The sequence below is a fragment of the Bufo bufo genome, chromosome 4, assembly GCF_905171765.1.
Source record: "Bufo bufo chromosome 4, aBufBuf1.1, whole genome shotgun sequence".
In the NCBI taxonomy this organism is placed as follows: Eukaryota; Metazoa; Chordata; class Amphibia; order Anura; family Bufonidae; genus Bufo; species Bufo bufo.
The window spans coordinates 286,548,314-286,571,452 of record NC_053392.1 but is presented as its reverse complement, the minus strand read 5'-3'; the positions used below and the strand labels follow the sequence as shown (position 1 = coordinate 286,571,452).

The 23,139-nt window shown below is 38.4% G+C and overlaps 1 protein-coding gene across 4 annotated transcripts in view; it reads left to right on the top strand.

The window, feature by feature from the left end:
- The window catches only part of COL12A1 (collagen type XII alpha 1 chain), a 164,776-nt gene that overhangs the window by 41,362 nt on the left and 100,275 nt on the right, over positions 1 to 23,139 (top strand). For 3 of the 4 annotated variants that reach the window (XM_040428654.1, XM_040428655.1, XM_040428656.1), the window contains 7 exons: positions 5,365 to 5,634; positions 9,128 to 9,394; positions 11,698 to 11,890; positions 15,144 to 15,262; positions 17,660 to 17,809; positions 18,677 to 18,796; positions 18,923 to 19,087. In XM_040428654.1, coding sequence (XP_040284588.1) covers positions 5,365 to 5,634; positions 9,128 to 9,394; positions 11,698 to 11,890; positions 15,144 to 15,262; positions 17,660 to 17,809; positions 18,677 to 18,796; positions 18,923 to 19,087 — 1,284 coding nt within the window. The remainder of the gene's footprint in view (positions 1 to 5,364; positions 5,635 to 9,127; positions 9,395 to 11,697; positions 11,891 to 15,143; positions 15,263 to 17,659; positions 17,810 to 18,676; positions 18,797 to 18,922; positions 19,088 to 23,139) is intronic. The other variant, XM_040428657.1, reaches the window with a different exon arrangement.

The window sequence follows — 23,139 nt, the reverse complement described above, 5'->3', positions numbered from 1 at the left end:
CACTGGGTAAATGTAGCAAATATAGTACTGGAGTAGTGCTTCAAAATGCATACATGGTGCACCTCAACAGTGTCCTAACACCATGCTTTGTCTAAATAACAGGGATACACGGTGTCTACAACTACCACCATAAAGTGCTGAAATTAGAGTATTATATAGGACCCAAATGAAATGACCAAGTGACTATATTTGCTGATGCAGGCAGTTGTGGTATCTGCTATGGTTCATCAGTATTTTCCCAGTTTATTTTCCTATAACCCACCTTATAATTCTAAAAGCTTTTATGTGTATTCAAGAGAGGAAAAAGCTGCTTCTAGACACCTCGAGCAATGGCTTATCTTCTGGGAGAACAGAATGATCAGGTGAAAATATTCACTTCACCTGATTCTTCTCTCCCCTGACATCATCTGAATCGATAGCCCCCCACACATATTACACTATTGACTGTATACTGTAATGTGTACGGGGGTCGAAAGATAGAACAATGACGCTAGGTTTTGTAATACCACAAAGCATGTTCTTGAAACTTGATACAGATTTCACCCTCCTCTGTGTAAATGACAAACAACGTGCAATGTGCATAGTGAATGACCTTCTATATAATCCTCTACAGCTGGAAGCCATGGTGTACTCCACATATCTATATAGTAATAAAATACATATAAAACAATGCTATTTACCAGAGAGCTATGACATAGTGCATCTGGTGTCATTTAATGCAAGTAATGATGTCATCACTCATTTTAGAAATGACATTTGATGAGATGAAGTGAACAAAGCTCCTTACTCCCTGTAATTTATGCTGTATTATTAATGCTGTTACTTTGGAAACCCCAGACTGTTTGAAAAATAGGCTTCCTCCTACAGTGAAAATTAAAATGAATTGACATTTCTGGACAATGAAGCTCTTGGCTTCTCACAGGAAGCATATTTCATGTTTACAGTTGTGTTTTACTTTTGCCTGAAAAGTTCCTTTGTGCGCATTTTCAGAATCTGATGCTGAGTCACACTCTTTTTAAAACATGTCGTCAATGTTCATGACATTTCATGGTTAACAATCATTTATTCAAATGTCAGCAGTACAACCTACTGATTTGGCGAATAATGACAAGTAGGAAATCAGCTTGTATATTTTATTGCGTGCTGTTGTTTAATTTCCCAGGTCACTATCTATATTTACAAAAAAATCCTAAAATCCTACATTTTTCGCATTAGCCACTAATCTTAATAAAAGGCTGAGACTTCCTGTCTGTTTGTAGAGATCACTTTTCAGCAGTTACCTCTTTATCATTATAGGCCAGTTTATCATGACAGATAGCGCCTGTATATAGATAACACAGCATCAACCATTGACAGTAGTTGGTGTCACAGTTTATCTACTCTTCCTCTCTGCACAATGACCTCTGCACAAGTCACAGAGTATGTTTAAAAGTCAATGCGCCAACTCTCGTCCATTTTACCTATGGCTAAAGTGGCTGCTGTAAAGCATGTCTCTAAATGCTGTTAAGAGCAGCTTAGACAACATAGCAGCCCCCATAACCATGCACAGAAAAAAATAAAAATAAAAGTAGATTAAATAAAAGAATGTGTATCACTATCTAGTTTTAATTAGTAAAAAATAATGGTGATACATCCACTTTAACTAATGCAGTTCTGGGACCTCAGGGGTTTGGTCACATAGGGCAGTTTCATGGTTTTTGCATAGACTTTTCTTCTATAGACCATTTGCACAGATTATTTTATTCTGGGATTAGAGCCTTGAAAGGTTTGCCTTTATACTTTACCCTCTTTAGGAACCACTCCTGCTTCAACTGAAAATAAATGAGTGTAAAAGCTATATTGGAACTGTACTGCACTAAAACAGGGTCTACTGAATAACATTTTTAAAGTAAAATTCCTGGCACATAATTAGTAAAATGGATAAACTAAGGCCATTTGACTACAAGAGATATTTGTTCCTCAATTGCAAGTAACCAAGGTGCCCTGTGCAATATAATGTAGGTCATTAACACTACAGGAAATAACAAATATTGCTGCATGTTATGTTTCCCAACTGACGCCCCACCGCCGACATCATACAGTGCTCTGCAGCAATTGGCTGAAGCTGCACCTCACAGGCTTCCTGTTTTGCCCGCTCCTGTCTATAGTACCGGTGATGGTGAACAGTCTCTTCTCCCTTCCACGTAATTCTCTAAAATGGAGAAGAAAGTTCTCAGAATTGGCAGTATTATGACCATAACACTAAACTATTGGCCAAGATATGTCTGGGCTATTAGATACCAACAGTCCAAGGATGTATTGAGTGACAACTGCAAATTCACATAGTCCTTTGTGTTCTCCTTTTGTCACCAAAGCTCCTCCAGACTACTTCTGGGGTAAAACTTTTGTGCTGACATGAATGCATGTGTGGCTTCAGGGCAGTTTGAAATTGAATATTCTGGTAGAGTTTACAGAATGTGCACTTTTGGCAGATGTGTCTCTTTGTTGTGGCTACCCTGGTGACTGCATTGCATGAGGTCAGAGTTACAGTATACATCTGTATTTCAATGACAATAGGTGATTGTTAGCCGTTTGTCAGTTTTATGACCTAGTGCGCTATTTCTAGCAAAGCAGCATCTGGATTATTTTCTGGTAAAATGATCGTGTGTGAGAGAAAGACAGATTACGTTTCACTGAGGAAAGACAATGGACCTATTAAGGGCTGCCTATGGTGCTTTACAACATACATTTTCAATTACGCTGACTCAGAGTAAGGCCGACATTTAGAATGATAAGCATATTTCTCATCCTCTATGTGAGAAGAGCCGTATGGTAATAAAAATGCAGCTCAGAAACTTTTGGCACCACCTCCCTTTGTCATATCATCTTTCAGACCAGTATAAAATAGTGCAGAACATAAAGAATGTAATTCTACAACATATTATATAAGGATTTCTTTTTACAGTTTTATGTTCTTTAGTCTTTTTACAGTACAATGAAAAGTTATGCAACTTTTTAATGTACTTTGTGTTTCTCACCCTAGTTAAGATCTCTCTTTGCTGTTCATTTTGCATCCTGAGGCTGAAACCCTGTACAAATCTAGTCCTGGTCAGAATGTGAGCAGCAGAAGGACCTTTATACACCTTTATAATTTGTTACATTTTACCTACAATGATACTACATTGTATTATCCTGTATTCCAGGATGTTTAGCTCACAATTGTTCCTCGTTCTTAACAGGGACCAAGATTAGGTTTTTTGTTTTTTTAGCCACTGGATGTAAATAAGAAGGTTTCCATTAACTGACAGCAAACATAAATCGGAAGTGCAGCGCTTTTTGGTCTCCTTTTAAAGGGGTGCACCCAGTTCTAAAGTTATTACCTATCCACATGATAGGAAATAATCCTATGATCGGTGGAGGGGTCTATTGGGACCTCCATCATACGCGAGATCAGAGGTTCCATTCCTCTGATTGAATGGAGTGGCATGACTGCTCCTTTCTAACAAAAATAAATTTATGGACATAGAATTTAGTCAGCTAGAGGATGAAAATTGCAACAGAGACTCAAAGATCATTCCCACTATCTCAGGTGCCTTCTTTATAGTGAAAATATATTGGATTGGGGTCAAGTCTTAAACAGGTTTAGCTAATACTTATCACTGATGAACATAATCCAATTTTTGTGAATTACAATGTTACATACAGCATAGTAGTACAGTTTATATTTAGTGTGAACATTGGCAATTCTTCAATTTTTTTGAAAATCCCCCCCACCCCCTCTGTAAGCTGATCATGCAGTTTTCAACAATGTTCATAAAAAGTATCTGCACAGTTAAATCAAAGAAAGATTCTTACTATTAATATTAGCAATGATAATAGTAGAACAATTCTTTGCATACCTTTACCATTAAAGGATGTTCCAGTTGCTGGAGTATTATATGTAAAGAAGTTGCCTAGAGCAGACACCTCTGTGAATAGCCAAAAAGGTCCTTGCATGTGGTAAACAGCTGGAGTGTATATTGTTAAGAAGTTGCCTAGAGCTGAAACCTTAGCGCATACCCAAAAAGGTCCTTGCACTTGGTAAACAGCTGGAATGTATATTGTAAAGAAGTTGCCTAGAGCCGAAAACTTAGCGCATACCCAAAAAGGTCCTAGCACTCGGTAAACAGCTGCTGGATGCTTAGGCTCTGACTCATGTATTTCCATAATTTTAAATATTTGCATGTGAAAACTTACTGATTTGAGTGGGCAAAATATTTGGTCTTGATAAGCTGCTGCACATTTGGCCCTAACTCATTTATAGTCAATGAGAGTTATAGAAATTTAGACCAGAAAAGGTTATTACAGTAAAATTTGAGCTAGAAAAAGCAACTTCCTCTAACTGTCCCACAATGACAGATGTAGGAGAAAATAATGATTGGTTATATTGGAGCCCAACATGCCTGATCCTTTGTTGTTCCATAAGATACGTTGTGGTCAGATGGGTCTGTCAGTGGCTTGTCTCCCCCTTCACACAAGGAGATCGCTCTTTGTTTTATTTCATCGTATGTATATGTAGACAAATCTGCAGGCTTCATTGTGTCTGAGTTCTGCATGTCTCATTATTCATTACAAATGTCTAAACAATAAAACATTACAAAATCAACCCAGTTGTGAGATGGAAAAAAACTCAACATAACGTAGCAAAATCATGTTGTGGCCAAACAATAAGTTATTACGCTTGTGTTTCTTGGGATTACATAAATCACTTGCACATTGTTCTGTCAGTGCACAGAGGATTGTATCATTATTACAAGAAATGTTGCCTTGTAGCTAAGTCTTTGTGAGGTCAGATATCCATGTTCTGCTCAAGTCCACCCAGTAATTGAAAGCAATTATCATCATCCATGGTGTTCTTGGTTGCACTGGTGGATTAAACCAAATGAGTTTACAAGTTCCTAGATGATTGCAATAGATTTGTTGAAGTCTTGCCATGTAATACTATGCAACAGTATGTCAAGTTCAAGACTTTTTACATAGATACAAGCATCAGATATCTTTTACAGACTTGCTTAGTATAGAAATGTACATATATCCTAAAGTAAGAACAGCCTTGGTTTTATGGGACACTAATGTATGTTTCTGTCATACGAGTCAAGTATATGTTTTGAAAAGTCCAAACTGCTAAAAAATCTTGGGGTTAAGGGATTAAAAATAATATTTTTCTATTCCACTTATGAGAGGAAATGGATTTTGAACTACACCACACAGGGTGATCATAATGCACTGTCCTGACTAGTGTCTCTTAAGAAGCTTACTTAATATTGTAAAGCTATTATTAAAATGTGGCAATTTTCTTAGTAGAGTATGTCAAGTATTCCAAACATCTACGTTTTTTTGTTACAGAGCGTGGGTCACCTCGTGATTTAGTGACTAAGGACATTACAGACACTACAATTGGAGCCTCATGGACAGCAGCTCCAGGAATGGTTCGAGGTTACCGAATTTCATGGAAATCCTTGTTTGATGATGAATCAGGAGAGAAGAACGTGCCTGGTGATGTAACAAACGCAGTGTTGGATAACCTTACACCAGAGACAAAGTATCAAATCTCAGTTTTTGCTAATTATAAAAGCGGTGAGGGACCGCCACTTGAAGGAGAAGCTACAACAGAAGGTACTACTCCATAATGTATATAGATATTTTTTCATGGGTTCATAAGGATCAAAATTATATCGCTGCAGAGAACTCGAGGGTAAAAGTCATATCACTAGGTCACATCTAATAGAATTTTAATATTCATTATAGTTTAACACCATCTACAGTATTTGGAAGTGACTTGCAAAAGGTTGTAAACTTATGATGTAAGTAAAATGATCAAAACCGTCTCTTTATATGTGGAAGTATAAAATTACCAAAACACACAGGCATTGAGCAGTCATCCAACATTTTCCCTCCCTTTGCTTGCCAACACACCAGCGTGAAAGCACCACATTCTTCTGTTATTACCACAATGGATGAGAATTAGCTTGAATGATATCGCTAAGTAGGTATAAACCTTACTGTGCAAAAACATTCATCGTACCATCACTAGTCACACAAAAAATAAATATAATTCTATGGTACAGTAGGTCCTTGTACATATAATGTTTTTTATGGTTATCCTTAATTCATTCACGTCTTCCATGGCTTAACGTGGCATGACATGGTCATTATCTACTGTAAAATAAATATTATGCTTTCATGAGTATAACCCATGTAGAAAATGAGCTGATGATAAAGATCTGGCCATTCATTTCTGAACATCATTCCACAACAATGCTTGATGGGCATCTCTTACTGGAACTGAACTGGTCACTTGCATTTATTGTGCTCTGAAGCCCCTTGTGCTGGTCCTGAAGAGTTGGGTTCCCACTGATGAATCCATACAGTTGTTTAGTAAATGTGATGATTTATGATATGCTTTTGTTATGGCAGCATCAATAAAGAATGGTGGGAAAGACACAAGTAGTGTAGCGTTAGTCCCTGGGGAACCTTTTCTTTATTTAATGCTGTAGGTCTTTCATACTTACTGTGTACCATGAGCATATTTAAGCTGTAATTCATTTTCCATATCATCTGGGCTCCATGACAGGACCAGCGCAGCTGTTCATGTTGTATCACCTTAGACATCAAGTTTAAACTTGAACGTGTTACGCTTATGCACTTACATGTAGATATGCCTATTTTTATGCATAAAATCTCAACATAAAATCTCAAGAATTTCAGGAAATTCGCTCACAGACATCTGGTGATAGATTTCCCAAGTGTTTTTCTTTCCAATTTTGTAAGACATATGGAAAATATGTGGATGGTTTATTGAATCCCCTTATTATTTTTATTTGCTGGAGGAAAAAAAATGTACTGTTATGTTTTTTTTTTTACTTCAATAGTATATTGGCTACTAATTTATAATGAATACTGCCAGGGGCGTAACTACCATAGCGGCATACCATGTGACTGCTATGAGGCCCAGGACAAGAGGGGGTCCCGTCTTAGTTGGGATTATCTCCTCCTCTACTGGAGGTGAAAACGTAATCAGTACTCTACAGGAACAACTTTTAGCAAATAAGGAAGTGGAAAAATGGCCCAAGGGTCATTGAAATGAGTTTAGGCAGAAACCCTTCTGTCCTGTGTGGGGGGCCTGGTTTGATCCTTGCTATGGGGCCCTTACTTCTCTATGTACGCCACATATTACCACCATATACAAATAATTAAATGAATTGATATAGTAAATAGTCTACATATGTTATCAAAATATGTGAACACATACAGTACTATTAAGTTAAATTTGCAATTCTTTGCAGTCAGAGATGTAGCTAGTAATCATAGGATCTCACTGTATATCCAGGAATTAGACCTCACTCCTCACCTGGGCCCCAATGCTAACCCTCGACCAGGTCCAGCAAGAATGACAGATGACCTTTTTGCTCCAGGGATCAGCTGTGACCATAACCTGTGCAATCTCTATACTAAAACCTACCTTCTGTAGCAAGTGCATTCAGGACTTATGAATATCTTGGTCTCCACATCCTTATGTTTTTTTTTTCTTGCCATCAATTCTTCGCTACCCTCTTCCATTGTCCCATCATCATCCTCAGTAATCAATAAGTGTAAGCCACATTTTAGTAAAGATAAGCATCCTTAGGCAGTCAGTGCACATTAATGTCGTCTGAACAATCTGTTTGTGTAAAGGGGACACCCAACTCTTTTCTGAATGGCAGATTTAGCATGTTCAATTTCAACACATCCAATCCTTTTCTTCTCAGGTGAGGTAAGCCACCACTAAAGGGGTCTTACTACCTTCTCTCCATTGAAAACACATGCACCCTTGGTCAAGGCAGCCATACATCTGTATGGGGGAGGTGCAAATGAGCATTCAGCTTTATCAAGTTCATGACCAGCTTTAGCTGTTAAGTCCAATAACAGGTCCTGTGCCTACTATCCTGGCAGTTATGTCCATGTCTTCAGCTTTGCATCTTATTATTGGAACTGTACCATAGTTAAGTGCAACTGTTTCACTAATATCCTGTAATATAATTTGTCACGGATGGTGTACAGGAAACAAGACAATACCATATAAACAATGTCTCTCTGGATCCACAACTAAGGAACAAAGGGAGACCCCTGCAATAGAGCTGCTGCTCTCCCTCACTGCTCAGCCTATGCGAACACCCCAAAGGTGGATGGCCGCATATCCACGTTCCTCGGCTATCTATTACCTGAAGACCCTACAATAGTGAAGGGACACGACCACCGGCTCCCTACACTGACACGGAGGGAGTCAGGGTCACCTGGATCCAGAAAAGACAAAAACATAAATACATAAACAGCACTTATCTGCAGACGACTGACGACTGAGGACTGAGAACTGGGAACTGGGAACTGGGAACAGCATGCACACACACTCCAGGAAGTTGTATCAGCCGCACACTACTGCATTATGGGGAGGAACTTAAAGGGTAGCGATCAGTCTGACTGCATGACAGCTGAGATAGACTAACGAGATGAGAAACTAAACCAAAACAAAGAAATTCAAGGAGGAGGATCTGAGAAGCTCCTGTGAGCGCTTCTCAGCTGTCTGGCTGTGACATAATTAGAGTTAGGAATAGATATTTAAGCAACTGTCTAAAATTTTAGGAAAAAAATAAATAAAATACTATAGTGTAAATGCATACAATAAAATTCTTGATCTTGCCTTTTATATACCATACATTGTCTTCCAGACTTGTGACAATAGTGTGGATGGGCAGGCTTATGATAATTACTCTGCATGTATTAGTTTCTTCTAGAGACTAATACTTTTACCACCAAATGAAGCGCAAACGAATTTCATAACATGAAATTCGCTCATCCCTAAATATAATGTCAAGTCATCATCTACTGCCAGGATGACATATGTAATAATTACGGTGATAGCATATGTGCAATTAAAATGTCATGGCCTAGTACAGAAATTCAGACATTGGCATGGTTTTGACTGTTCCACCCTCCTAATTATTACAATTATACATCACAAAGTTCTTTGTGAATTTGATTATCATACTCTTGAAAGCAGCCAAACAATTAAATTTTGTGTCGATGATTTCATTTAAGATGCAAAAAAAATTATCTTTTTTCATATAAACAGTATCACTGGATGCCAAGAAACTAAGAGTGACTGATGAGACAGAAAATACTATGAAAGTGACTTGGCAACCGGCTCCAGGGAATGTGGTGAATTACCGCGTTTTCTATCGCCCACGAGCTGGCGGAAGACAAATGGTTGCCAAAGTACCACCTTCAGTGACCACCACTGTATTAAAGAAGCTTCAACCCAGGACCACGTATGATATCACAGTTGTCCCAGTATACAGATCAGGGGATGGAAAGGCAAGGCAAGGAGAGGGAACTACAGGTATGGTGAAATGTTTAAAAAATATTTACCGGTATTTTCCCAAACTTTATAACCATCTTTACACTGAAAATAGGAAGATTTATGCACATGATATTTTCCTTACTAAGTCATGTTTAGGAATTTAAGTGCATTATCAGAGCCTTCACATCTTTCTATCTATCACAAATGAAAAGCAGGTATGGCTAATATGCTATTCAATAGCTATAGTATACATGACATTTAATGTTTGAGGGCAAGCTTGGACTGGCCCATAAGAAAGCAGGTAAATGCCCTCCCACAGGGAAACAGGTGAATCCCCTGCTGGGCCCCTGAGCAAAGTGGGTCCCTAGGCCCCCACCTCCTGCACAAGTGGTGTATTGCATAGTACACTAGTGTTGAGCGTGAATATTCTAATTGCGATCACGAATATCGGCACTTCGAGAATTCATGAAATTCTAGAATATAGTGCTATATATTCATAATCGCGAATATTCTAGATTTTTTTTTTCATCAGTAACCTCTCTTTTTGCTTTTGGGCCAATGAGAAGGCTGCAATATCTTTGTCAGAGCTTAGCAACATCCCTAGCAACCAATAGGAAAGTTGCCTTCCCCTTACTATATAAGAACCTCCCCAGCAGCCATTTTCTGCAGTTTTTTGCAGCTCTGTGAGAGAGCAGTGACATTGCTGTGCTCTGTGCTTTCATCTGGATCCTATACCTTATCCAATTATTAGATAGTTAGCTCATATATATAATACAGATAGTTAGTGGGAGATAGTCAGTGTAGGTTATATAGTGATATAGTGTACCTGATAGGTTCCAGTGCAGGGTGTTAGGTAGTGTGATAGGAATTACTGTTTCTCTGCTGCCCATACATACATGCTACAGACATAGTGCTGTGATGTCACAACAATACTTAGTGCACCAATCAGTAATATCTACTCAGACCTGATAAAATGGGAAGTTGCATGTATTGTGCCAAAATATGTGCATTATTAGTGCTGATTTGCACAATCGCGAATATATTAGAGCACTCTATCAGGAGTTCTTCCTCATAGTCATGAAAGTTGCTGCCAACCATTTTCTCCAGTCTCAGGAAACTTCTAGCAGCTTGACAAATGTAGCAAAAGTGAGCCATGCCTGTATTGCGAGCGCAAATTATATTGCTGATTTTCGCAATCAAGAAAATAATGACTGGAGAATTTATGGCGAATATTAAGCCATAAGTTCATGCAAATATTGCAAAAACGGATATTGCCTATGCCACTTATCACTACAGTACACTGACTGCACTAGTTATAGATACGCAGTGTACAGCATCTCAGCCTGCCTATGCATCATAAAAACTAAGTCTACAGATGCATCGAGAGGCTGAGATGACTAATAGCCACAGAGGCCGGCGAGCCAGTATCCTCTTTCATCAGGGACCTGCCTTCTCATAGTCACTGCAGGAACCCCCGTAATCAATCTTTTTGTAGTGTCTTGTTGCTGCCTGCCACTGTGTGAAGTAGGTTTATGGTGGGCCCCCAGAATGAATTTTACTGGTGGGCCCTAGGCACCCCAGTCAACAGGGATTAAGGAGTCATAGTTTTATCTATCCATGTTATATACAAATTCAAAGAAAGTTTTACTTTACAATAACTTATGAGTATTTGTAAAACCCAGGAACTCTTGGTAAAAACTGTCTGAGACACATATTAATATTTAGCTCCCTTGGGTAATAAAACGTGCTATTTACAATCCATGGAAACAGTAATGGAAAGTTTGTTACACTTCAGAATGGAAATGGTGTCTGAAGAATGTATATAGAATATATATAAAATTTACTTTTTTAAACATAGACATTTTCATTGCCAGTGAAGTTAATGCCAGGAAAGATTAGTCTTCTCTATGTAACATAAGTGGCCAGTTCTGCAATGGAATATTTTATTAAGCTTCCTACATGAGAACATAAATATTCTATACTTTTACATCCAATGTACATTAGACAGTCTTCAGTTTGCCGTAAGATCAACTTAGTCTGCAATTACTTAGTCTTAAAGGGTTTTTCGTACATATGTTAACTAATGACCTATCCTCTGGATAGGTCATCAGTATCTGATTGGTGGGGGTCCCTGCTGGACTTTGTGATATTTAAGTGAGAAAGGGAATTGGAGATTAAAAATGAATTATCTATCTCTATCTGTCTACCTACCAGTTTACCTAATATCGATCTGTCTGTCTATCTTTATACCTATTTTCTATCTATCTATCTATCTATCTATCTATCTATCTATCTATCTATCTATCTATCTATTTGTTAATCATATTTTTACCTTAATTTAGCCTCTCCCTTCAAACCACCAAGAAACTTAAAAACTTCAGATCCAACTATGTCCACATTCCGCGTGACTTGGGAACCTGCTCCTGGAGAGGTTAAAGGATATAAAATCACCTTTTTTCCAATGGGTGCTGAAGAACAACAGGGGGAAATGATAGTTGGTCCATATGACAATACAGTTGTTTTGGAAGAACTCAGGTAGGACAAAAATGCTGAAGCAGGGATCAGCAACCTCAGGCAGTCCAACTGTTGTGTATATGCAAGCTTGATAAGCTGTTCTTGGAAATCCTTTACAAGTGAATGGAACATGCTGGGAGTTGTAGTTTCACAACATATGGACTGCCAGAGATTGCTGACACCTGGCTTAATGCCTCAAATATAGATGTTTATTTAATAGATTTGAAGATGTGCTACTTTGTCCATTTTTGGTCTCAGAAAAGAGAAGCCTAGATCCCTAACATTAACCTCTCCCGCACCACTCACAACTACAATCTTGTATTAATGGACAGAGAACGACTAAGTCAGAATGGAAATGAGAAGCTTTGTAGTTCATGCAGTGTGCTCAAATGTCGTGCCAATCACTATGTAATTTATGGTTTACGCTGAGCTCGGTTTCAAAGGTGCCCAGCACTTAGGGCTTATTCCCAGATGTACTGGCAGTCAGATGACACATTGCTCCCCTGGCTGCTGGCACTGCATCATATAGCACAAGGTTGACTGCTATAGCATGTAAAGCTGGCCATACACATAAGATTCAAATCTAAGTCACACTGATCAGCTGAAATAGTCCAAAACGGATTGTGAGGGGGACGAGGTGTTTCCTTTAAATATTGCTGTCCCCATTTTTTTTTAACTGCTACCATTTAGTTCAATTATTGCTTGCTTCTGATGTCCCATTTCTTATGTATGTATGTGTTTATCCCTGTTAGTCTGCCGTGCTCAGAGATGGTAGTGGAGCACAGCATAACCTGGCTTAGCTGATGGGAGCTGTGAATCTTGTTAAAGGGATTGTCTGGTTTTTGATATTGATTACCTGCCCTCAGGATAGGCCATCAACATCAGATCATCGGGGGGCCGACTCCCGGCACCCCTGTCGATTAGAAGAGAATGCAGCGCTGCATTTTCTTAACTGTTAACCCACTCTCTGTCAGCATTGCTGAGGCGGGCAGTAATAGCAGAAAACAATAAGAATCCAACTTACCACTGTTCCCTAGGAAGAAAAAGGAATATTCAGCATCCAGATAGAGTGAATGTGACCTTTATTCCAATCAATATGAAAAGCAAAATTCCAAGGAAAAGCTACTTAGATGTTTCAGACCATCATAGCATTATGAGTAAGGACCGGATGGTCTGAAACATGTAAGCATCTTTTGTACCGAATGCAGTTTTTTTATTAATTGGAATAAAAGTTACGTGGACTCCATCTGGTTGCTGGATATTCCTTTTTTTTCCTATAGAGTTGAGCAGTGCAGTTACAGCTCCTCCATCCCATTCACTTTAATGAGAAGGAGCAGTTGTAGTTACACTCTGTCCAATGGAGGAGACGTAATTACGCTGCACCGTTGCTGCAAACAGCTGATTGGCAGGGGTGCCATGAGTTGGACCCCTGGCGATCTGATATCAATAACCTATCCTGAGGATAGGTCATCAATATCGGAAATTCGAGTGTTGCTTACTACTTCTCCCCATGAGGGGGCAATTGCAAGTGGCGTAAGATACTGTGGTGAGGAGCAACAGCTGGATGTCTGAGGAGACAGGTGAATTCTGACCGGGAAAATACTATTCTTTAGTGAGTAAGGAGCCGGTCTGAGATGAAGGCCTATAGAGCTGTTCATGATTATTACAATTAGCAGATAAAGAGAAGAAGTAATTAGCTGAAAGAAAAAAACTGTGACTGAGAGTGAAGGAAAAGTCCAACAAGAGGATAAAACAGACCCTGCAAATCATCTGATGACAAAATGTAGAATTTACAACACTTTTACTGTTCATTATCAATTCTAGCTTTGAGTAAGTGGTTTTGCTGGAAACCATGATATAGTGGCTGAATGTGAAGAAATCTAGCTTTCAATAAACTATTTTGCTGAGAATAACCATACAGTGACTGGATAATAGTTCTTAATGCCAGAACGATACGTGGTTTCATTAAAGCCATATTTGAATAAACTAAAGGTTCCAGGCTATTATATTTATTCATCTATATTTTCATATTTTACCTTATGTGTATGGTCAGCTTAAAGAGAATCTGTCACCTTGGGCAAGCCTGGTTAAGTAAAATAATAAAAGTACAGAAGACCTGCTGCTGACTCCAGATCAGTCATTTATGTATCAGTACTCACCCCCATTCCCCCACTATGTGCCCACAAACCGACGCATGTACAGCAGCCCTCTCAATGCATTCCATGGCTGGTTATAGCCTAGACAATTCATCACATCAGCATCTCTCGAGCTACTACATACTATGTACTGTATGCAATATTTCTTGATCATTGTATCAGATTATCCTTTTATCAGAACGAATAGTTACAAGCTGTACAAAGCAGTTTCCTTTATTTTATCTCAGCATTCCATGCTTCTACCATGGTTGCTTGAGTTCAATAATGACTTATTATTGCATATGCTTTTTGCATCTTCTTCATTAATTATGTTTCTTTTTATAAAATAATTCCACTAATTCAAGGCACATTACCCCAAACAAAAACAATAATTTTCCTCTGAAAATAGTATATAACATGCAAACATCTCAGAAAAATGTAACAGTTGTGTTTCTGCCATGTAGTTTGAGCTTGTACGCCCAGTGGTCCACTTGAAGCTTTCATACTCTTTGAAATGTAATTATATTTATATATAATCAAGCAGATGTATTTCTATTATGACTTGCCTTCAGTCATCACTAATAGTATTTATATTGTTACCTGTTGCCAACTCATTCATTAGCATGTCCGTCATTTACCCAGTTCCTTCCTTTCTACGCCACATTTATCTGATATCCACCCAGAACTTCCAGCAGTCTAGTTGTACTTGTACAACAGATAGACTTACAGGAATAAAAACTTTAAAGGATATAGACACCTTCGGGGACATTTTTATTCTTGCATTGTATGTATTTTAAGTGAAAAACATTTTTTCCAATAGGTCTTTATTAAAAATGTTTAATTGTTTTTCCTGTACTGTCTATCTTTTTTACATATAGAGTAGGGTGTTCTGTCTCCTTCACATCATAGGAGTTGTCTGACAGCTTGATCTGCAACCTCTGCTCTCCGGAAAGCTCATAAACACCTCTTTAAGCTGAATTCTTATCAATTTGATAAGAACTCAACTGAAATGCACTGAAAAATTAGTGTAATTGCCTAATAGAAAGACAGATATTTAAGTCTGCTTCTATATGTCATGGATTCAACCAAAATATGTACGTAAATATAATCCTTCAAGATCATTTTTTTTGTTTGTGCAGGGCCGCAACATCCTACAAAGTAAATGTCTTTGGAATGTTTGATAAAGGAGAAAGTACCCCCTTGATTGGGGAGGAAATGACAACTCAATCAGATGCCCCCGAAATTGCTGTTGATTCTGGTAATTTCCTCTCAGATGAGAGAACATGAAGATGGGTTTAATGACTTGTAAAGTATTATTCGTGTCTTATTCAGTAGTTGAAATACTCTTTTGAAACTTGCTCACTCGACTGTTTCAACATGAGCTGCCTCCAGTTGATTACATACTGGAAAGATTTATTATTCTGTAAAAAGTTTGTAAAAGTTCAGGTGATCTAAACATTACACAATATACATTCTTTCAGATAGTCTCTTATGCCTTAATACATGGTTTCTCAACTCCGGTCCTCGGGACCCAACTACCGGTCATGATTTGAAAAATATCCCACTCAATGAATACCTGTGGTAAGTCTTGATGCATGGACATTAATTACAGTATATCACCTGCTCAGTACTAAGGAAATCCTGAAAACATGACTGGTAGGTGGGTCCCAAGGACCGGAGTTGAGAAACCCTGCCTTAAAAGGACTCATGAAATAAATGTGATGATTGAAGACAAATGCAGCTCTTAGTAGCCATCATCAGGAAATCCCATAAAAACATCCACAGATTAGAATGTATCCCCTGATCTGATCTGGAATTATAGAAAAACTTTTTACGGCTTCACTGCAATGAACAGTGTCTTGCAGGGAGACGCATGCCATTAAAGCCTGCTAAACCAGACAAAGAAGAAAATTCCAATAAGATAGGCTTAAAAAAGTTCATGCCCAAAAATATTAAATTCTCTTTTTACTCTCCTAGTAAAAAAATTACATGGAGAAGTTAAGTTTCTAAGGGATAAACAAATTAAGGTTTTGTTCACATTAGAATTAACGAAATTGTCTCATGAAGACATCCCCTGTCCTTGTGACCTATCATGGAAGGTGATTGCCCACCCAGGACTCCCTCCTACGAGTCAGAATTGAGAAGTGCTCTGTATGACTGGCTCTCATTCTGGCAGACTCGAGCTGTCCTTGCATTACAAGAATGGCTATTTATATTTATGGCCTCTATGTAATAGTTTATGGCTCCTTTTAGAATGGAAGGCGTTATTCTAGCCTGGACAGAGCCTTAAAGTCGTTGTCTGAGTTCAGAGCTGAACCCGAACATAACCCCTTCTTCACTCATTCTGCATAAACAAGTGTAGCATTGGAGTATTTCACCCTTCAATGCTCCCCCATGCCCTGCGCTTAATAGTGCAAGGCAAGGGCTGTTTTGTTTACATTCTCACTGCTAGGTAAAGGCTTCCGCCTAGCAGTGATCCTGGCACTAATGGGCAATCTAAAGCGCTGCCCTACCTAGTCTCCACCTAGCATACCCATAGTGAGACCTGGTCTAAAGAAAAAGCCTTTTCCCTGCTCGATTCATGCTGAATGAGGGAAGAAGGGGTTATGGACAATCCCTTTAACTGGTTGCAAATAATGATCACAATTACTAGACTTATCATTATCAGTATACTGTAGATCCCCAGCAAATTGCTGCCAAGATATTTTATGTCCAGCTGCAGGATAAAATCAAGTGCTAAGTGTCTGTATGCATTTGGACAACCAGATAAATCAAGTGAATTTTGGAAAATCCCAAAATAAAAGTAATACAATTTGCTTGTGCTGTTTTCTAGAATGTATTTTCTCTCTTTAATTTCAGCTTAACATAAGAACTATTTTCATTGTTAGGTAGTGTCAATTTCTAATTCTTTATTGATTTTGGGAAATCTTTTATATTTAGAAGGCCTCAGTTTCAGGAAACATGATCCAAACAGAATGTGCGCTGTGTGGATTTTTGGCTCTAGTGGTGTCAACAACCAAAGTTGTTTGTGAATATTATACTGTATCTCCTTACAATTGTAGAATTCTATGAATCTTTTTAACACTTGTAACATTTGTGTTCCGTTGATAATGTTTAGGTTTTGTCATGCTGAAGGAAACTTATTTTAAACCTTGTCTTATACATCTGGACCATATTCCTGGAGCATATATGAAATAACAATGTGTGGAATATGGAATATTTTAAATGAATGGCTCCTAACACTCTGCACAAGCTGCCACAGGAACACTGTATTCACAATGGACAAAGCATCCTTAGTGTATTGTTTTATACTCATATCCATAGAGGGTGTATATGTTTTTATATAAGCTGCCAATGTGTTCTACTACATTGGTATTTTATGTGGTCGATGTCTGTGTTATCATTGTGAAACTTCCTATCCTATTTGTTGTTTCATTTCCTTCTTTCCCTGCAATGCTCATATACTTTTATGTGCTCTTCTTAGTCATATCAGTTGCTTATAGTGTTGTATTTTAACATTCTCCCATATTTAGTTTAGCATAGGGATATCTTTATAACAATGAATGTGCTAATGGATTTATATACCGTGATGTAATTACTGATGGCCCATGTTGTATTATTTATGTTCTGTCTTTTTTTATAACTATCGTAACAGGCCTGGAGTGCAAAACTAATGCAGCTGCAGATATAGTTTTGCTAGTAGATGGCTCTTGGAGTATTGGTCGGCCCAATTTTAGAACTGTGAGAGCCTTCATCTCTCGATTGGTTGAAGTCTTTGAGATTAGCCCAGACAGAGTACAGATTGGTAAGTAATATGTACAGACTACAGGCAGTTATAGTGTGCAACTACTAGTTATACTAATTCAATGACAGACAATGCATCATCATAGCTACACTTAAGCTAACCATACACATGAAATGCCTATCTATATCAACCCCCACCCCATAATCAGTCAGCTGAGTGTGAATGTGTTTTAAATGGGGAGGGGGGATTGAAGCCAATGCCATACTACTTTGGCAGTTGATTATCTCCCCAAGAACCAAACGATCAAGCATGTTGACATTCAACAGCCCGAACTGTATTCCCCAAGATCAGCCACAGAAACAGTGAGGAGGCCTCCATACAAATTCGATGGTTGGCTGCTCCTACCAAAATTAGTAGATTCAGCCAATATAAATCTAATGTGTATGACCACCTTAACAATACTAATGTCTTCAGCTGAAGGCCAAATTACCCAAGAGGTGAAGGTAAAAAACGGTCACTAGGATTTGACAATACTCAAGCCAAGATCTCCTTATTCTTAGAGATGAGTGAATCAATTCATATGAATCGATTTGCTCATTAAAATAGTTCTTGGGCAGTGAGGGGCTATTCCTGCAGCTCAAAAGGCTCATTCCTGCCACTTGACATGGCCAGAAGTCTCACCTGGCTCTGACAATCTCGTGCCTGCATCGCTGCTCCAAGTAGCAGCACAAGCACAAAGGCTCTGCATGCTGCTACCAGAACAGCGACTGTTCATGCTCCACTACACTTTCGGCTTAGTTACTATTGTTAGCAATGTTGGCATGCATAGTAATAATGGCAGTGGATTCTAAAAGATAATAATACGTGTTAGAGTGATCCTCATGCTTTTATCAAAATTTCAGGACTTCGCTTATCTTTTCATTTCAGCTCTTTCTCAGTACAGTGGAGATCCAAGAACCGAATGGCAACTAAATGCGCATGCAACAAAGAAATCTCTTATGGATGCTGTAGCAAATCTGCCTTACAAAGGGGGTAACACTCTGACAGGTAAATAATGGTATTGCTTAAGTCATGATCAACATAATCAGTTACTACCTGCCTATCTATTATGTAAGTAAATGCAGGTTACAGCATATAGACAGAATGATAATTTTCTTTAACATGTTTCATTAGGTTTGGCATTGAATTTCATCTTACAAAACAACTTCAGAGCATCAGCTGGCATGAGACCCTCGTCACGCAAAATTGGTGTGCTCATTACTGATGGAAAGTCACAGGATGACATCGTTGGGCCATCCAAAAGCCTGAGAGATGAGGGAATAGAATTGTATGCCATTGGTAAGCTTAAATCCTAAATTTTCTTCTTATAAAAAGAAGTCATAATCATTGAACCCATATCTCACTGCTCATTTGGTTATGCATTTAGTAGAGTAATGCGTAACTTTGTTACAGGGAACCCCAGGTTTCAGACAACACATCTCAGGATCTTTAAAGATAAAAGTGGGCAAATGCAGGGAAAAACAGCCATCTAGGTGACATCTTGGTAGATGTGTCACACTACAAGATCCATCACTGCAGCCAACCAGTGCCTCAGATCTTTACTCATTATTCACACAGACACTTTGTCATTGCCAGTAGTATTAGGACAGAATCATACAGTAAGTAAAACACTTGGCAGGATAACTATATGTCACGGCGGACAGGATCTCAGATACACAGATAAACCAACAAACAAGATCCTAGGCGAGAAGCTGGGGAAAGGTCACCTCCTAGCAAATCTCTGACTTTCTCTCCCTACACTGCTAAGCCCACATTCAGACCTTGAAGGTAGGAATAATGTGTCCTCGTGCCTGGGCTGAAAATACCCTAGAATCCCTGAGATGGTGAAAGGGGAATAGGGGCAGTCTGCTCCCTCAGAACCTGGAGGGGACAGACGACACACAAACAACCTAGACAGCAAACAACAAAAACAGAAACCAAACTTATCTTATCTGAGCTGGAACAGACAATCCTTCCTTCCTTGCTTCCAAGGCCAGACTGATTTCTATAACCCGCACAGAACACTGGGAATGAGTGAGATTTAAACCAATGACCCCACCCAGTGCACCTGAAGGGAGGCGGATCTAGCACGACTCCAAAACAAAAAAAAAAACTAAACACGTGCTGCTATTCTGGTCGACCTCCGCACATAGTCAGAGCAGGGCATGAAACTATAGTAGAGCTTCATTGGATGTCTTTACAATAAAAAGGAATGCAACCCTGTTGCAGGGACTGGCATATATGTTTGATGCATATTTATACCATCAATTTCCATCTTTGACCACCTATAACCCCTCTAGACTTTAGGGTATGAAGTGAAAACATAAAAAATTTGCAAACTTCTATATAGTTGGAAAGAGTTCCACAGTAATTCCTGCAGATTTTTTCACAAAAATAATTTACATATTTATTATGCTTCTTTACTCCTTAAATAGTTTTGTGTTTTTTTTTTTTATCATTAAGTGTTCTTGCATGGCAAGACCACTTACTGTTATCTCACATATATACTTATTATTATAGCCAAATTTACCACCCTAACTCCTCCCACAGTTTTTACACTACATAGACAGTAATATACCGAAACGTGTGGATTGTTCCTGATTGATGTAATATTACTTTGTGGAATGTTTTGCCGAATAGTTCACAAAATATCTGCGTTGTGGCGAAATTGGTCCCATAGGAATGAATGGCTGAATGTTCAAAACTAGAGTGGGAGCTGACAAAAGCTAGAGTGTGAGCTGAAAAATCAGGACATGATTTCTAAACTGTCACCACTCCCTCATTTTCAAGCCCACCTACACAAATCTTATATCAAAATGTTCAGCTATCCCTGCTGCCACGGCTAAGCCATAGTCCTGATAGTTTTCACAATATGACCATTTGTTTGCAACTCACGCCGCCCATTGACATTCATTGCTCACTGGACTCCTAAGCCCAGAATGAACAGAGACAACATACAGAAAGGCTTTCAATCACTAAGTAGGACTGCCCACTGGACTCCTAAGCCCAGAATGAACAGAGACGTTGAACAGAAAGGCTTTCAATCACTAAGTAGGACTGCCCTCTGGACTCCTAAGCCCAGAATGAACAGAGACGTTGAACAGAAAGGCTTTCAATCACTAAGCACAACTGCCCACTGGACTTCTAAGCTCAGAACGAACAGAGAAGTTATATGGAAAGACTATCAATCACTAAGTAGGACTGTACACTGGATTTCTCCCAGAATGAACAGAGATTTAGAACAATTAATAACAAAGCAAACTGAATTTTTTCCTACAAAACTGTACCAATCAGATCAGCTCTTTTTGCTCTATAAATGCTGTTGGCAGATCGAACAGCATTCGCAGTGTGACTTTAAAAAGGTTTTGCTAGTACAATATAACAATAAGAATGAACTCAATTTTGGCTGCACTTTTACACAGCCAGGTATGAACACTCGTTAATGATTATCTGGGGGATTTTCAGACCGTGTAAAGGGCCCTTTAGTATGATTTTGCTATAAGACCAATTAACCTGAGGCAGTCTGCGTAATTATAACAACAGTATAGGAAGTATCCTTTTTTGTTATTTTAGGCCTCTTTCACACGACAGTATGTCTTTTTCAGTGTTTTGCGGTCCGTTTTAAACGGATCCGTTGTTCCGTTTTTTGTTTCCGTTGTGTTTCCGTTTCCGTTCCGTTTTTCCGTATGGCAAATACAGTATACAGTTATTTCATAGAAAAAATTGGGCTGGGCATAACATTTTCAATAGATGGATCCGCAAAAAACGGAACGGATACGGAAGACATACGGATGCACTTCCGTATGCATTCCGTTTTTTTGCGGACCCATAGACTTTAATGGAGCCACGGAACGTGATTTGCGGCCAAATATAGGACATGTTCTATGTTAAAACGGAACGGAAAAACGGAAAAACGGAAACGGAATGCATACGGAGTACATTCCGTTTTTTTTGCGGACCCATTGAAATCAATGGTTCCGTATACGGACCGTATACGGACCGCAAAAAACGGCCAGTAAACGGGAAAAAAAAACCGGCCGTGTGAAAGAGGCCTTAGAGTTAGATTTATCTGAGTTTTTGTTTAATTCAGACAACGTATTTAAGTATAATATTTCAGTACAGCTAATTGTGGTAAACTGGAAGTAGTAACAGATATGGGATATTAGATATTATACATGTTCATGTTTTACCTTTACTCAATGCCCACTGAATATCAGATGGAAATCCATTGTCCAAGCCTGTTTGTATGATATTTAATATAGTTTATCAAGACTTCTTTGCATGAATTAAATGAAAAATATAAAATAATTAACTTCTAAAAGAGAAAGATTTTTTTTTTATTTTCAGCTGGTTAAAATTTAGAATTAAAATGAAAAAAAGAAAAAAAAGATTTTCGCCTTTAATACTGTTCTTTGATAGACGTCGTGCTTTGCCAGATACTTATCTCTTACATAACATGTGCTTTTGTTCGTTGAATGTTAACTGTCTCCTGCGTAAATGGCCAATGATTTTAACGCTGCAGTAAAATGCTACAAAGCCATGATGTATGGAGGACAATAAAATATATTATTCCTTTGGCTTCACATTTTTGTTACTGGCAAAGCACGAATCCAAAGGAATATTTTTTATTGCGTGATGTCTTGAATAGCCAGATTTCTTCCAGGCTCAAATCATGATTGTAATTTTGGCTTACTGACTCCACTGTCTAGGTAGCATGCCAGTTTTCTGCCAGACAGATGACACTAAACCATGCACATAACTTAGTTTTTGATAAAGATTTTTTTCACATGATGATGAGCATGGTTTGATTTTGGTTTTGTAGAGCCCATTTTCTTAAGTTCACTGCAGAATTGCATCACATTATGCTGCCTTAAATTTAATTTTGGCACATACAAGTCTTTTAAGTACTATGAGCTGCACACCTGGTGCAAATGAAGACCATTTAGAAATAACCAGTGTAAAAGTAAGCATTATATCAATTGCTAAAATATATTCAATATCAGAAGTGTTTTAATACATTCTGACAATGCTCTGAGCTAAAATATTATGGGAATAGATAGAACATAGAAAAAGTGACCACTTACCTGGCAAGCAAATGGGGTATTTAGAAACCTACAGTACATTTGGCATGCACCAATTCAATCAAATATATGGATTACCACCATTCAAAAAGAATAGAAGAGGTAAAATAGAATGGATTGGCCAGTCACCCTAATGGTGTTAAAAAAAAAGAAGAAAGAATCTATGTGCAACCTGGCTTGTTTTTTGCACACACTGTATACCAAACGGTTGACACCATAGCAATAGGAAATATAGACTTTGCTTTGATCTATAACATAAAGTACTGTCTT